Below are 17,087 nucleotides of genomic sequence, written 5' to 3' on the forward strand. Positions count from 1 at the left end.
AAACTCATAGTGTACATTTGCATAATATTCAAATATTACATAATAGCATATAGTCAGTGTGGTAAATTCAATTGGTAATTTTGGTCAGTTTATATCACAAGGATTTTCTTACTTATTTGTGTGATCTGAGCTTTCTTGATGTCGCCCCATCTCCCCCAGCTGGCAGTGCTCCGGCCCTTCCCGTGTCTTGTACATCTACTGTTTCTGGTTTTTCTAGGAGTAGTTTATTTTTTTCCATAAAGGCCTGCGCCTCTATGGGTGTATTAATTCTAACTCTTGTCTCCTCCCAGAATATTAGCATACCTTCAGGCAGTAACCATCGAAACCACACCCCCTTCTGGTATAGTTTATTCACCAGTTACGAATAAAGTTTTCTTTTCTCCCTCACTTTCTTGGGGATTTGTTTCAGAATGGTTATCTCCTTATCTTTGTATGTCAAAGCTTGCCCCCTTTGTGCATTCAAAATTTCATCTCTTGTGCTTTTCCTAAGACATTAAATGTGTACCTCCCTGGGGACATTGTGTGTTCTAGCATATGCTGAGTTCACTCTATAGGCCAAGTCTATTTCCCACCCCATCTGTTGTTTTTCCTTCTGAATATACTCAGCCAAAATGGTTGTCATGATGTCCCTTATATTTTCATCATCTGTCTCCATCACGTTCTGAAATCTAAGATAAAAAGACATTCTCTCAAACTCTATTTTCATTTGTTGGGTGTCAAGTTCTTTGTTTCCCCTCTGCACACCCTCTATCCCCCCACTTCATCTCAGCCGCCCCATCTTCCAAAAGATCCAGTCTCTGTGAGTTCTTGTTAATTTTCTCCTGGTTCTCTCTAATTTCTTCTTTCATTTCCTTCAATTGTCTCTTTATTTCCTCTTGTCCCTGTAGAAGTTGTTGAAGCATTTGATGAAGCTCCAAGTCCGTAGATTTAGTTTGCTTGAAGGCTGTTAACGTTGACTGTGTGCTAGGACTGGAGGTTGCAGATGTTGGGGCAGAGGCAGCAAAGCCTGATTTTCCAGGAGGTGGTCTTTTAGATGCCATTGTTTATGAAATAGAGAGTCCAGTCAATATAAAGACGAATCAATCAGAAAGATAGAACAGCCAAGAGAGTCCAGGAGGCAGAGAGTCCAGGCACAGGGGAGTTTTGTAATCACCCTAGCAAAACAGCAGTCGTTTTTCACTCCAGGGGATTCAAAAACAAACAATCCACAAGAGAGTCAACCAAGTAGCACGGAGACAAAGACCGGAAGCCTGAAGCTAAAAGGTGGAGTCAGATTTCACAGTTCATGAAGACAACGGAAGTGTGCCATCTTGCCCTGCCAGCTCCGGGTATTGAGGCAACAAATAAAGTTTTCAAGATTCAAAGTTCCCAAGGCTTCCAGATCTCATTATCTTAAACCTTAAAGGTTTAAATCTGAAAATCCATTTAATAGGGGTGTGCCATCTTTAGTTTTAGCTCTCCCCCTCCTCCTTCCCTTGGGGCAGAGAGCTCTTGTTTCAAGCCGCTTGTCCAAGGGGGGGGGGAATCCCCCTCCCCTCCAGCCGCATCTCTCCAACTCTAGCCAAAAGTTCAAGTTTGCACAACTGGCAAATTTTAAAGTTGGTAACAGGAATGAAGGGAGTCTACACCTCACCGCTCCGCCGCCACATCCTTCAGCTTTCTTTTACACTCCGAACAGCCTGTCAACGAAGACGCCTTACGCGCCCTCCGATCTGCTCCCCGGTGCCTTGAGCGTGCAGGGGACCTCCCACCGGCCGTCGCTGATGCAGGGATCCCCCGCGATGCCGCCCCTCCGGCAGGACGCCTCTTCGGGGCGTCCTGTGCCCCCCAAGGAGTGGGGAAGCTCACCGGGGAGCGGGAGCAGGCAAGCGAGTTGCCCGTCGCCGTCAGCCGCCGGAACCGGAAGTGACTCAGAAAGGTTTTCATGTGCATGGGAATCAAGCTGTGGAGAAGACAACTGCACTCTTAATCCTTTTTGTATTAAAACAAAGAAAAGATACATAAGAGGAATCCAAGATACCTCTTGAATACCTCTGGGCTTGTAGCCCAGGCAATGAAGTTATCCATGATCTTTTAAAACAAGTTTAATGAAGGGAAAGGAATACGGAAAAGGGAGGGATGAATGGAAGGGGAAGGACAGGACAGGACAGGACAGGAGGCTTCCAATATTCCCTACAGCATTTATAAATACTGTCAGAGTTTGTCGCATAGATTCAAATCCAGAAGCACACACAGATAACTGATGCAGCAGGATTCATTAACTTCTTTACAAACATAAGAATAGTTGAATAAATGTACAATACCAACAGGTGGTTCTTTCAAGTAAACACAAGTCAGGAGAGTTACAGGCAAACACAAGCAGTTAGTTTCATTTCAGCAGACAAGCCCAGACAGACTGCTTGTTTACTTCTCAGAGCAGCAGACTGCTTAAGTTTCTGTTTCAATTCTCTGCACAGACTCAGATCTATTTAAGCTTCCATTGGCTGACTTACCATATTTTTCGGAGTATAAGGCACACCTTTTTCCCTCAAAAAAGAGGGTAAAAATCTGGGTGTATCTTATACACTGAATACAGCATTTTTGGCCTCTCAAAACCCCACCCCTTCACAAAAATGGCTATGCATAGCCTTTAGAAGGCTTCCGGAGTGCTCCTGGGGGCTGGAGAGGGTAGAAATGAGTGAAAACAGCCCATTTTTGCCCTCTGGGCCCCAGGAGCACTCTATAAGCCTCCTCAAGGCTATGCATGCTCCTTTTTCTGACAAAAAACGGGCCCATTTTTGCAAAAAAGGGGTCATTTTGGGGAGGTCTGCAGAGTGCAAAAACTTTTTTTAATTTGCCTCTTCAAAATCTTGGTGCATCTTATACTCTGAAAAATATGGTAGTTGCTATGCCTCTTCATTGGCTGACCTTGTTCCCATGTCTCTCCCAGTCATGAATATTTTAACAAGCACCATTATAAATTTACTTCTCTTTCTAAAGTTCCACCATGGACCCTTTTCTTTCTATAGTCCTTTCTAACTATCCAAAGCATAAGTGGTACATTCCATCTCTTCTTAAAAAGAGTGCCTTTCTTTTTGTAGCGCGGGCGAGAGATTGATGTCGGATTCTGAGATGAGTGCTTCAGAGACCACAGTGGCTGATAAAAAGGCACCTGGAAGCGAAAGGGCAGCGGAGAGGGCGGCCGCGGCACAGCAGAACTCGGAAAGAGCACACCTGGGCCCCCAGTCGACGTATGTGGACATGCAGGTATTGACTCCTCCAAGGATGGATTTCCACTCTGTGAAGCACTGTTGTGCCTGAGCTTTTTTTCTTATAGCTATTTCATAACCCAACTAGGTAACATTATGAGCCGTGATGTGGTTAGAGTGCAGTACTGCAGGCTACTTCTGCTGGCTGCCTGCAATTTGGCAGTTCGAATCTCACCAGGCTCAAGGTTGACTCAGCCTTCCATCCTTCCGAGGTCGGTAAAATGAGGATCCAGATTGTTGGGAGCAAATAGACTGTAAACTGCTTAGAGAGGGCTATAAAGCACTGTGAAGTGGTATATAAATCTAAGTGCTTTTGCTATCATTAGTATTGTACTAGAAGGGTGTGGGGTTTGATCTCTGTTTATAGACAGTTGGTTTGCCTTGCCAGTGTTGGTGTGATGTTCTTGGAAGTTCCTTGATTGGGATGCTTTTTACTGCTTGATTGTTGGTCTGATATTAATCCTGGTGTCAATCAATCCCTGCTTATCTGGAAGTTGATTGCTGAGAGTAAGCCCCACTCTCTTCTAACACTGATGATGTTACCCAGTTGGGTAATAAAATGTCTGCAAGAAAACAATCAAGTTCAGAGAGCCCCGAGGATCCCTGAGCTACAAATATTCCCTTCTGTTGGTATAGCAGTCTCTGTGTTGCACTAATACAACCAGCACCAGAGATTTTTGTGTTGCTCTTCTAGTGAGGCTGTCACCTGAAGATTCCCGATACATTGAAATGCATTGCTGATGCTCCCAGGTTTTTCTTCAGTGGACACTGCAGCCCTAATTAGCTGATTTTAAAAGGGAGTTTAAAGTATATCAAAGGTTCATCGGACTACTGGCACATAGTTGGGTGGTTCCAAGGGTTCCTCCGAGAGAAAGTGATGGATCCTGGTCAAAGCCTTTGTGGCTTGTGGAGGAGAGTGTAGGCATGACATTTAGCAAGGGCAGTGATTAAGTGGCCTTCTCTGTGTTTCCTTTCTAGGCATTTGACTACGAACAGAAGAAGCTACTGGCAACCAAAGGTATGTGGGACAACGGTGACTTGTAGCATGTTTCTGTTTGTAAGCAGAGTGATGAAAGAGGCTGTGCTCCCCCTCCCCCTGTCACCCATTCCCTCCTGCCCTCGGTTTGGGCTCTGTCATTGTTCCAGTGGAGAAACTGTAGCTTAGACAACATGTTCTGCAATCCAACTGGTCTTTGTTCCTTTTCTTCCCCTTGAAAGGTTCCTGGGGTTAAATTTTCTGAGCAAACAGGATCCCTTTTTATCTTCCTTTTTATGGGGCGATGATCAGAACATTTACCCTGCCTGTTACAGGACTATTTGGAATGGAAGGGAATAAGAATAGAGTAGAGTAGAGTAGAGTAGAGTAGAGTAGAGTAGAGTAGGGAATAGAATAGAATAGAATAGAATAGAATAGAATAGAATAGAATAGAAGCAGAGCAGAACAGAGTACAATTGAATTACATTAATCACCATACATTAAAATGAGATTTCGTTACAGTCAACTCTCCAAAAAAATCCTATTTCTATTTGTCTTTTTCACTCTTCAAAAGGCCCAGGTTTTGGGAGTTGTTTTTCTCTTGCGTTAAGCAGTGTATATCCCTTGTGTATATCACAAGTGTTGCCACTTGGGAGGGTTGAAAGCTTTATGCATCCTTATTCACCAATGGTGGGATTCAAATATTTTTACTACCGGTTCTGTGGGCTTGGTGGGCATGGGATGGCTTGGTGGGCGTGGCAGGGGAAGGTTACTGCAAAATCCCCATTCCCTCCTGATCAGCTGGGACTCGGGAGGCAGAGAATAGATTGAGGGGGGACAGTCAGAGGTGGTATTTACTGGTTCTCTGAACTACTCAACATTTCTGCTACCGATTCTCCAGAACTGGTCAGAACTCTGTGATTCACCATCCACCATTCACCAAAGACAAACAAAGTTTCAGGCCAACCAATTTCTTCATTTAGTTGGCACATTCTGGATAGGTGCACATCAGCATGTTGTATGTATTTTTGACTCATTAAAAGGAAAGAATCAAGAAAGTCACAGAAAGATGAGGTGGGTATGCTAGAAAACAATGTGCCCTGTGCAGTGTGCCAATTATGCCATCCTTCAATACCCTCAACCCGTTGAGGCCTCAATAAGCCTTGTGATGTGCATCTCAGTGTACAGATTTAATGGTTATATAATTCAGCTGGCCCAATGTCATCGTGAACCATCTGATGCCATTCTGATGTCCTTGTGGTTTGTAACAGATGCCTTGAACTCCCTCCTTACGTTTTCTGCTTCCTTTCTGATCTGCAGCCATCAAACATGAGGGCATGCAGCAAGATGCAGGTTTTAAGTAATTTGTTTTTGAAAAGGGAGAGAGGTTGTTTTTGGGCTAAACATATGCATTCTTCCATTTTTATAACACAGAGTTCATCCTATATTTATCCTGTTCTTGGCTAGCAAAATCCTTCCATCAAATATTTGCTTGACAGTTTGCCCCTATGCTTCTGGGCTTGTTCTCTGCTTCTTGCTTGAAATTGAGATAAGAAATAAAACAATAACAAACGATCCTTGACTTCCTTTCCTTTTTTTAATGCAGCTGCTCCATCTTGCCACATTCTACATTTGAAAAGCTTTAGGTTTCTTCCTACGTCTGAAGATTTCAGGTTTCTCTTTTCCATCTCCTGAAACTTCAGAACGAGTCTTCTGGCTTTATAAAAATATTGATCTAAATTATCTTCCAAACTTACCTTCATGTAATTTATAGGAATTAATGTACTTTGTGTGAGTGAATACGTATGCAATGTGTAGAAACATGTACAGTATATGCTGTCCAGGCCACATCACATATTAGCATAATCTTCTCTTGCTGCACATTCAGAAATATAAACTGAAATATGAAGTGACCCTAGCAAGTTTAAAACTTTTGGAAAGTGGTAAAAGCAGAGAGTGGAAGATTTTCTGGGTGTGATCATCTACTGCCTAAAGAATTTTGGCTGCTTTTTATGGGGGGAAAAAAGATACTGATGCTTATAAATATGCTTCCTGCCCCCTTAAAGCTATGCTGAAAAAGCCTGTTGTTACGGAGGTGAGAACTCCCACCAACACCTGGAGTGGGTTGGGCTTTTCCAAATCGATGCCGGCCGAAACAATTAAGGAGCTGAGGAGGGCCAACCACATAGCCTACAAACCATCAATGTCGACTACGTATGAGGTATGCACAACTGCACTGCGTGCTAGGCTTGAAAAAGAAGAAATTTGAAGCTTCCGGTCTGAACTTTGAGCAGATTGGGTCTGCGGTTTGCTGCTGAGACTTCCAAGGTCCCCTCTGACAAAGGTGTCTTTGCGTGACTCCTCCAGGCCTTCATGAAACTGCGGGTTGTGTTAACATTTTTGTATGCATGCAGAAGGCAATCTTAATTCATTGGGTTTTGTTTATGCCATAAATATCTCGGTTTCATGTTATCTTCCAGAAAATTTTCTCTTTCTCCTTAGGAGTGTATGAGTGGACACACACAAACACAACACACACACACACACACACACACACACACATACTGTGTGTGTGTTTGTGTGTGTGTGTGTGTGTGTGTGTGTGTGTAGACTGTATCTGAGTCACTTGGCTATAGCCCCAGGATCAAACCGCAGCCTGAGTCCTCTGCTCTGTAAGCTATTTTTTTCAGAGATTGATGTTTTTCCTACACTTGAAACATGTGGGAAAAATAATTTCTAAACAACAAAAGCAATCTATTCTTTTGTTTTCCCTGCTTACATCAGGTTGTTTTCAGAACCGTCCACGGTCTTTAAAAAAAAAAAGTGATCCATCTGAATTGGGGCTACCTAGCAGGACACAGTGTGCCACAGATGACAAGTTAACATTAATTTGCTTTGATGACACAAATCAAATGTTGCCAATGCAATTCTTTATTTGTTTATGCCTTTCCCTAAAGGACTTAAGACTTCTATGACAAGGATAGTTCTTTAACAAAATATTTATTTATTTATTTATTTTATATTTGTCAACAAGTACAAGGAAGCAAGTATGGAAACACATGAAAAAATGGCACAAATTTAAAAAAAAACATAGCCATAGACACATACAAAGAGTATATATCAATGGGGACAGTAGGACAGAGATGGTAGGCATGCTGGTGCACTTATGCACACCCCCTTTACGGACCTCTTAAGAAACACGTAAGCTCCACGGTAGAGCTTAAGGTCAAAGGTATGGGGGTTAGAGGAACTAACAACAGGATCAGGTAGGGGGTTCCAGACATTTACTACTCTATTGCTGAAATCATTTTTCCTGCAATCAAGATTAGAGAGGATTACATTTAGTTTGTATCTATTGATAGCCCTTGTGTTATTGCAGTTGATATTGCTCGTTAATTTTATGGGTGGAAACATTGGCACCATGTCCTTGAGTACAGCCAAGTTGCCAGTATCTCCACATGTCACACCTCTTCCTTCTGACTTCCTTGCAGGGTTCCTCCATGTCTCTCTCCCGATCCAACAGCCGGGAACACCTGGGGAGCGGGAGTGATTCTGATAACTGGAGAGATCACAATGGCATCAGTTCAACGGCTCCGGGCGACTTTGTTTCTTCCATCAGCAGCCCTAAACGGAAACAGAAATCAAGTAAGGATTTACCCCATTGGTTAGGTCAGAGTTCTCATGCAGAGCTACTGATTTGAATAAGAGTTAGCTCCAGTTCGGTTTAGACTAGGGGTGTCCAAACTTGGGAACTTTAAGACTTGTGGACTTCCAATTCCCAGAATTCCCCAGCCAGCATGGCTGGCTGGGGAATTCTAGGAATTGGAAGTCCACAATTCTGGGAGTTGAAGTCCATAAGTCTTAAAGTTCCCAAGTTTGGACACCCCTGTTTAGACAAACCAAGGTCAGTTAGTTGCATCAAGCTATAATTATCAATGATAGGCTATCAGAATAGAGTAGAGCTGGAAGGGAACTGGGAGGTCTTCTAATCCAGTCCCCTGCTCAAGCAGGAGAACTTAAACTATTTCAGACAAGTGGCTGTCCTGTCTCTTCTTAAAAACCTCCAGTGATGGAGCTTGCATGATTTCTGGAGGCAAGCTGTTCCACTGGTTAATTGTCCTCACTGTTAGGAAGTTTCTCCTTAATTCCAGGTTGCTTCTCTCCTTGATTGGTTTCCATCCATTGTTTCTTGTCCAGCCCTCTGGTGCTTTGGAGAATAATTGTTTTTCCAAAGAATTTTTTATTCTCTTACATACCATTTTAAGTATACATTCACATAATTGTTGTTGTTCTTACATTTATCATTCTTATACATTTATTATTCCATTTAATGGGTTATAATGTACAGCTTGTGTTGCTTTATTTGCCATCCCTTCCTCCTTTTGTAATACCTCCTTGTTTTCCCTTTCTTTTCTCCCTCCCTTCTCTACTTCCTTCCTCCTCTCCTCCTTTCTTCTTCCCTTCCCTTTCTCCTACTGCTTCCTCTTCCCCCTCCTACCCTCTTCACCTTCTCTTTCTCTCCCTTCCATCCTCCTCTCCTTACCTCTTTCTTCTTTCCCCCATTTTCCTTTCTTTCTCTCCTCCTCTCTCCCTTTCTTTTTCTATTATTGTTAGGGTATATTTCAAAACTTTGGAGAATAATTTGACCCCCTCTTCTTTGTGGCAGCCCCTCAAATACTGAAATACTGCTATCATGTTGCCCCTAATTCTGCTACATCCTATCAGAAACATTAGAGAGTTGGTGACAATAATAGCTTGGTGTCACATTTCTTCCCTCTGTGATGACTTTGTTTCTTCTTCTATATGTTGAAATGCCATAATATAATTTTATTCTCCCAGGCCACATAACAAGAGATAGAATTGGCTAGGGTGCCTCAAAGCAGCGCCCCCCATGTTTCAGATGGCATGCAATATTTGCCTTACTCTGACCAATATTTGTTGTGTTCTATTTCCAAGAAAATAAAGATGAAAATGCTTGGTAATCCAACATCAGGCAGAGATTTAGTGGAGATGTCCTTAGTGCTCTCTGAGCTTGCTTGTTTTTTTGCAGACATCATCACTGAGGATGTTACCTAGTTAGGATAATGAAATGTCTTCAAGAAAACAAGCAAGCTAGAGAGCACCAAGGACCTCTCATTTGAACCCTGAACTATAAATATTCTCCTTTAGAGATTCAGTTCAGTACTACTTGGCAGTTTGCAAGCACCAGAACTTAAGCAGATGAAGCGGCTCCTCGGCCTAAAGCGAACTCAACCTAACTAGAAGCTTGTTGTCTCTTGAACATCTAGGCGAGCATTATCTCAGCAGTAGCAACTACATGGATTGCATCTCCTCCCTGATTGGAAGCAATGGCTGTAACCTGAACAGTCTGTTTAAGGGATCTGACCTACCCGAGTTATTCAGCAAACTGGGCCTGGGTAAATACACAGACATATTTCAGCAACAAGAGGTCAGTGTTTGTGAAAGGCTTGGTGATGGTGATGGTTCCTTGTAGACTATTTTGATTGCTTTGCTCCCATCTGTGGTGCTTTTATTGATAATCAATGTCAGAGTTTGCTGCATAAAGTCAAATCCAGAAGCACCCACAGATAACTGATGCAGCAGGATTCATTAACTTCTTTATTTACCTAAGAATAGATGAATAACTGGACAATTTCAGGCAGACCTTTTTTGCAGCCTTTAAATAAGCTACATTGATGAACTGTTCATCTTTTAAACTCAAGATGATATGAGCCATTGCTTTGTCATGCTGCCTCTGAACAGCAGCTGTAAAAACCTGTGGTGGATTTACAACAATATTCCACAGCTCCTTAGCCTTCAGGAAACATTCCATCTTTGAAGCCCAAATAATATAGTTCTTCTGTCCTAAACAAGGCACAGAGCTTTCCTTAAATTCAACAGCAGCCATCCTGCAATCTTTCTCTGCCTGATTTCTCTTTTTAAACACGGGTGGTCCTCAGCTTAAATACAATTCAGTATTCTGTGTACTCTGAGCCTATAACCTGTCAGAGTTTGTTGCATAAATTCAAATCCAGAAGCACACCCAGGCAACTGATGCAGCAGGATTCATTAACTTCTTTATATACATAAGAATAGATGAATAAATGTACAATACCAACAGGTGGTTCTTCCAAGTAAACACAAGGCAGGAGAGGCGCAGGAAAACACAAGCAGTTAGCTTCATTTCAGCAGACAAGCCCAGACAGACTGCTAGTTTCTGTTTCAGTTCTTTGCACAGACTCAGATCTGTTTAGTTCCCATTGGCTGACTTATTGATGTACCTATTCATTGGCTGACCTTGTTTCCATGTCTCCATTCAGTCTCCATTGGCTGATCTATTCCAGTCCATGAATATTCATATTCTGACGATCAAGACCACAGATTCATTCTTTGGCTGTAGGAATAGCTAGCTTCAGCCCTCGATGTTTTTGAAGTGCTGTGTTGAGAGAGCCAGTTCTGCAGTCTCAATCCAATTTCTGTGGTTTGTAATCTTATCTAAAAAAAAAAACTAGGTCTCTGAAGGAATGGGAGTCTGATTTGGATATTATCAGCAAACCCATAACTCACTGCTTGGGAAATACTAATCAGAGCAGGATCTCAAATGACCTTGATGGTGTGAAGACCAACCACTCAGTGTTACCTTGTGATAAGACAAGCAGTCAATAAGTTTAATAAATAAATAAAAGCAAATATATAAGACTGGTGGGCAAGAAATGATCAGAATAGGATACCTCGATGGGACTGCAGAAAAAGTATGAAATTTCCTGTGAATCTTCACACTGTGTCTTAATTCCCTCAGTTATATTCACTGATAGAGAGGTAGTTGAAACATTTTATGCATATGCAAACCTACGTGCAAACATGTGAGGCACAAGTATGTGTTTGTATATACTGACACGCCCGAATAAAAATTAATATGACTTTGTTACACATGTTTCATCTGATGTGATTTCCTTGACTTTTAAAATCACTGTTTCAAAGAGAAATGCAATTATCTAATATTTTGCAATACCAACACAACAATTAAATTAATTTTCTGTGTTACAGTAGTTCATCAGCCTTGGGACATACAGACAATTAACCTGTGGGCATAAAGGAATACCAATAATGGCTCAGTAATTTTAAAATTTGTTCAGAAACTGTCATAAATAACTAAAAGGGATTGTCTTTCAGAAAATAATGTATACTAATTGACTGGCAACAGCTCGGAAAAGATCCAGATATTTTCAATTTATATAAACTAATTTTAGAACACAGTAACATCTTTCAAATTGTTCTGCCAGCCAATTTTTTATGACTCACCAAATGAGATTTGAAGGAATTCTATGCCATGAAGGAATTCCAAGGTGATTCATTTGGTTGAGCTCCTAAATCCTCTTCTACTATTTATTTAGGCTGTCAAAATAATCTGTTGCATTTGTTATAAAAATGTTGCTCCTTTGATTTTAACGTGCTTTGAATGTTGTTAATAGACGTAATTACCATGAACTGAAATAATGGTTTGACTTCTTTCCTTCGTTACCAATTTGTGTACAAAAATATGTTAAGCAGAATGTTCTCCCACAAAAGCCCTCTCCGTGGAAGAGCATCTTAGAGTATGGTGTTGTTGTGATTTCTCCTAGATTGATCTTCAGACGTTCCTCACACTAACAGATCAGGATCTGAAAGAGCTTGGAATTACCACTTTTGGTGCACGAAGGAAAATGCTTCTGGCAATCTCAGGTAAAGGAAAATCACTAGCTTGTGCAGTTTGTAAGAATTCTCTTCTTTTTCCTTGATGGGGGAATGTCTGTTTTCAGAAACTAAAGGTACCCTGTATGTAGCCATATTCTTGTCCACCCTTATTCTGCCAGCCTTAATCTCTCTGTGTGTCCTCGTAAATCCACTCATGTGTTATCTTTCAATCTGAGATCCATTGATTTCCTTGGGAGTTACTTCTGGTAGGTGAAGTTAGAAATTCTATTAGGTTTCGCCTACCATAAGATTGTAACACACGGTGGCTCAGTGACGCAGTGGCTCAGTGGCTAAGATGCTGAGCTTGTCTATCAGAAGGACAGCAGTTCAGCGGTTTGAATCCCTAGCACCGCATAACGGGGTGAGCTCCTATTACTTGTCCCAGCTTCTGCCAACCTAGCAGTTCAAAAGCATGTAAAATGCAAGTAGAAAAATAGGGACCACCTTTGGTGGGAAAGTAACTGTGTTCTGTGCGCCTTTGGTGTTTAGTCATGCTGGCCACATGACCACAGAGACATCTTCGGACAGCGCTGGCTCTTCAGCTTAAAAACAGAGATGAGTGCCGCCCACTGGAGCCGAAAACAGCTAGCATGCATGTGCGGGGGAGCCTTTATTTTAACATCTATGATGATTTATAGTCAGGGACATGCAAAACGCCATAAGGAAGCCCATGTCTTTATAGGGTCCCCTTGAAGAGAGACAGGTATATCTCATGTGCTGGCAGCTTGATGCCTCTTTCATTTTCAACCAAAACAATTGTCTCAATAGACCTGTGACAGATCTATTGCCTTTTATGACCCAAATCTATCTTAAATTATTTTACATCTTGTGTGGGTACTGTGATAGAATCTCTAGTTAGAGAGGAGAGAGGTGTTAAGAAGGGACCAAGCTTGGAGTCTTGGCATTGCAGAAAGTAGCACAGGTCTGAGCTCCCCCAGATTCCCTGAAGCCGTATGTAACCATTCCCAAGGGAATGCAGTCACTCGGGTGACATTCTTGTAACACCGGTGCCTAGCAATAAAGCTTCTGCTTGTGGCTATTCACAAGTGGTTCTCATTGAGGACCGCAGAGAATTTGACTGGATGAGCCATAGTGACCAAGTGGTTAAAATGCAATATTGCAGGCTGCCTCTGCCCATTGCCAGGAGTTTGATCCTGATCAGTTCAAAGTTTACTCAGCCTTCTGTCCTTCCGAGGTCAGTAAAATGAGGACCCCAGATTGTTGAGGGCAATAAAGCATATTGTAAACTGCTCAGAGAGTGCTTTAAGGCATTACAAAGTGATATATAAGTCTAAGTACCATTGCTATTGCTATTGCTTGCATCCAACAAGTGCATATTGCATTTGATTGGACTTAGTTTCCCTGGACTATGAAATAGTAAAAATGCCTCCTGCTAGATTGCATCTGGTGTCCAGATTTTGAAGGGAAGCTTCTCTTCTCTCTCCTCTCCACTCCCCACACAGAACTGAACAAAAACCGAAGAAAACTCTTTGAACCCTCCAATATCCGAGCCTCGTTTCTGGAAGGCGGCGCTAGTGGACGGCTGTCTCACCAATACCATTCAGACATTGCCAGCGTGAGCGGTCGTTGGTAGCAGGAACAGGAGGCTTTCACAGTTGACTGCACAACTCCATGGACACGGCAATCCTGTGGACCATCACCACTGCACACCACCCTCTGCGCTTGGGAGTTTAGGTACCAAGGACCAAAGTCTTTTTTTTTTGCACAACTTCCTGTGGCGAAAGAAAGAGAGAAAGAACACTCGTCTGTCTTTCCACGCACCCAATGTGGATTACGCCTTACTCTTGTAGATTGGACAGAATTTGCAATAATATTGGGGGGGGGGTGTTTAGTATTTTATGACTTGTAATAACTATATTGTATGCACTGAATGAATTTTTTAAAAACTTTTTTGAATAGAGAGTGATGGGCAGGGATGCCAGAGGGGGTCATTGCTTATGGGATTTTTTATCAAGGAAATTTCTGGTACTGCTTAATAATTAATAGAGGTCTTTCTGCACTTTATGTGTTCGGATTGCTTTTCCTGTGGAAATTTTTATTACTTTCCTCTAATTTCCATGGGAAGAAAAAAGATTACGGTAGTGGCGCTAATCAATGTTTGCCAGGTGCATTCCACTTCAGGTGAAAAGGCTTCCCCCCCCCCGCCCATAAATGGTACTAACGAGTTGAAATGTAGAGGACGGTGATGGTTTTCTTTAGACAACTGTAGGGAATTTTCCCGTAATCAGTTCTATGAAGAGGAGTCTGCAGCCTCCTTTGGAAGGAAGTCTTGAGAAATATTTGCGACTGAGTTTGCACGCTGCAAACCAAGCAGTGAAAGACCAAAACAGAGTGTGTTGCCATCGCTAATCCTAGTTAGCTGCTGCCTTCAATGCTAAACCTGTTTTAATGATGATCTCAAACCAAGGACTATTTTTAGTATAAACTGCCACTAAAGGACACTTTATTTATAGCAAACGTCTTATTTTTAGAACCTGTACACTTAGAGCGCATAAGAAATTAAACTGATTCTACTAAAGAGTTTATGGTAGAGGAACATGAAGCATATCTCTAGGCCCTTCGTTCATTTGAACAGAGCATACATTTCATTTGACAAGACAGCACTCTTGTCTCTATTCCCCTACGGGACATTGCTGACGTGATTCTCCCATTTAAGAGCTGGTCAGGTTGTGACATCTGCCTCCTTGACTTAAGTCCACAATTGTCTGCTGCCAAGGTTTTGAGTTGGGCTACTTCCAAAACTCTGTATTTGAGCAAAGAGTTTGTGGGATGTCTCGGTAGGGCAAACAGTGATGTTCTCACCTTGTAAAAGATCTAGAAATCCAATTATATTGTCTCTGTCAAATGATTTGGTATAAATTTATGAAGGATGAAATGAAGTGCCTCTCAGTGATGCAAAATGATGTTTCTGAACACGAATTTATCAATAGAAGAAAAACAACATTCCCATTGCATATATTGTGAATTACTTGTACTGTAATTTTTCCTTTTTTATTTATGTACAATGTACAAACCCTTTAGGGTGGAGGCAAACCACTCTTCAGAAAGGCATTAACAATTACCATGGTGGTTTTTAAAAAATATATAGAGATAGATATATAGATATATATGCAACATAGAGGTGAGGAAGAGTTTTGACACTTTTTGTGGATATATTTCATTTCCGTCATGAAGGAGACACCAACACAAAGGGAAGATTAGAAAGGTGAAAGCTTAGCTAAAATTAGGAAATAATAATCAGCTATACATCAGAATTCATTTTAATCACAACCTATGACATCTCAACAGCCTCTCACTCCTGCTGAAATAGCTGCTGATATTTCTCTGATTTTTGGAAAAAACGGCCGGATGAGCACAGAAAGTGCTTTTTCTCAGTCCGGAGTTGTGCATTATTCAGGAAACAAATATTGTGTTTTTTTTTTCTTTTGAAACAGTCTGTCTGTCAATTTGTACAAAATGGAGGTCCTGATATTTTCAAAGAACGCTACGTGTTTTATCGTGGCTGCTCCCTTCGGTGGGAGACTCGGCATTGTGTTGCGAAGCACAGCCCTTGTTGTTAGAAGTTCAGGACCTCAGGAGGTGATGAAGCATTTCACCCCACGTGGAAAACTAACGTTGTTTAATTTGTGCCAGAGTGATTCAGTTGAGTCTTTTGGTTTACGTTGAGACCTAACCCACAATGTATTCCACTGGAGATTTTTTTTTCTCTCTCTCTCTTGGATTTTGTGATATTTCCCCCGTTTGAATTCAAATGGCCGAATGCTTTGATAGTGATACCCTTGGAAGACGCATTTAAGCTGCAGTGGTCTATACTGAAGCAAAGAATGTCTGAGATATAAAAGGAATAAGAAATTCCCCTTCCACTGAGTCGCCCACCCACCCACCCACCCACATACCCCACTGGGAAAGCAAAACTTTGTTACTCATTTGGATTCCACGAGAGGAGAAAAAATGGCAACGCAACATTCAGTATTGTCAGTATTGTATTAATGCACAAAGAATACCGAAGCATTCGTTTTAAAATATTGTGCCTTTATAGCGACCAGTTATCTGTAAATATAGAGCAGATACAGATTGTATTTGGGGAGGGATGGATCCTTTTTAGTGATTTTTTTAAAAGGTAAATAAATAAATAAACTATGGAATGAAACATTTACAAATGGAGAATTTCAAACTAATCAAATGTTACATGAAAGAATAAATTTATATAACCCTTGTTACATTGCTGGTTAAATGAAGTCTGGTTTTATTTCTAAACATGTTACTTTACCGGAATGTTTGCTCTAAACTAAAGACTACAACAAAGGTGGCTCGCTTTTTCCTTAAGCTAAGATAGTAATTGCAAAGGGAGGTCAGGAAGAGCAGTGGGATCTAAAATATTTTTTTTCCTGGATTAAGGTATGTATTCTGTGAAGCATTATCATGTCAATATTTTTCTGTTGCCATAGTGGCGTGGAGTGCTTGGGTGCAGTTCCTTCTCTTTTATGCATGGCGTCTAGTGCTACCAAAACAACTGGAAATACAATGACACCCCACTCCCCCAAATTTCCAAATGCAGACGTAGGGATTGCATAGCTCAATGCTACGAACAACAGTTGCAGGAACAGTGGGCATGGCTAGTTTAATGAAGAGAAGGACCAGGGGAAGACAGGATAGCAGTCTTCCAATATTTGAGGGCCTGCCATAGAGGGGAGGGGGTCAAGCTATTTTCCAAAGCCCCTGAAGGCCAGACAAGGAACAATGGATGGAAACAGACCAAGGAGCGATTCAACCTAGAAATAAGGAGAACTTTCTGACAGTGAGAACAATCAACCCATGTAACAGAAGTCGGAAGTTGTGGGAGCTTCATCACTGGAAGCTTTCAAGAAGAGACTGGACTGCCATTTGCCAGAAATGGTGTAGGGTCTCTTGCTTGAGCGGGGGCTTGGACTAGATGGTTTATAAAGTCCCTTCCGACTCTGTTAATCTGTTAGTGCTTCTTCTTTCCTTCCCCAAAAACACCTTTCTTTGGAAAGTGGCCTTGAATTTGACACTTCTCTTTAATGTGATTTGGGTACTATAAATTAAGGTCACCTCTTTGCTCACATTAGTTGGGGAGCCTGTGTTGA

At 41.6% G+C, this 17,087-nt stretch overlaps 1 protein-coding gene across 1 annotated transcript in view; it reads left to right on the forward strand.

The window, feature by feature from the left end:
• BICC1 (BicC family RNA binding protein 1) overlaps positions 1-16,203 on the forward strand; it is a 133,743-nt gene extending 117,540 nt beyond the window's left edge. The window contains exons 15-21 of the mRNA XM_081954514.1: positions 3,081-3,246; positions 4,227-4,266; positions 6,291-6,445; positions 7,716-7,869; positions 9,513-9,673; positions 11,847-11,946; positions 13,422-16,203. Of these exons, the coding sequence (XP_081810640.1) occupies positions 3,081-3,246; positions 4,227-4,266; positions 6,291-6,445; positions 7,716-7,869; positions 9,513-9,673; positions 11,847-11,946; positions 13,422-13,552 (907 nt within the window). The 3' untranslated portion in view covers positions 13,553-16,203. The remainder of the gene's footprint in view (positions 1-3,080; positions 3,247-4,226; positions 4,267-6,290; positions 6,446-7,715; positions 7,870-9,512; positions 9,674-11,846; positions 11,947-13,421) is intronic.
• Positions 16,204-17,087: the final 884 nt, after the last annotated feature.

The sequence above is a fragment of the Natrix helvetica genome (genome assembly GCF_964273705.1).
Source record: "Natrix helvetica genome assembly, chromosome: 5".
Classification (NCBI taxonomy): Eukaryota; Metazoa; Chordata; class Lepidosauria; order Squamata; family Natricidae; genus Natrix; species Natrix helvetica.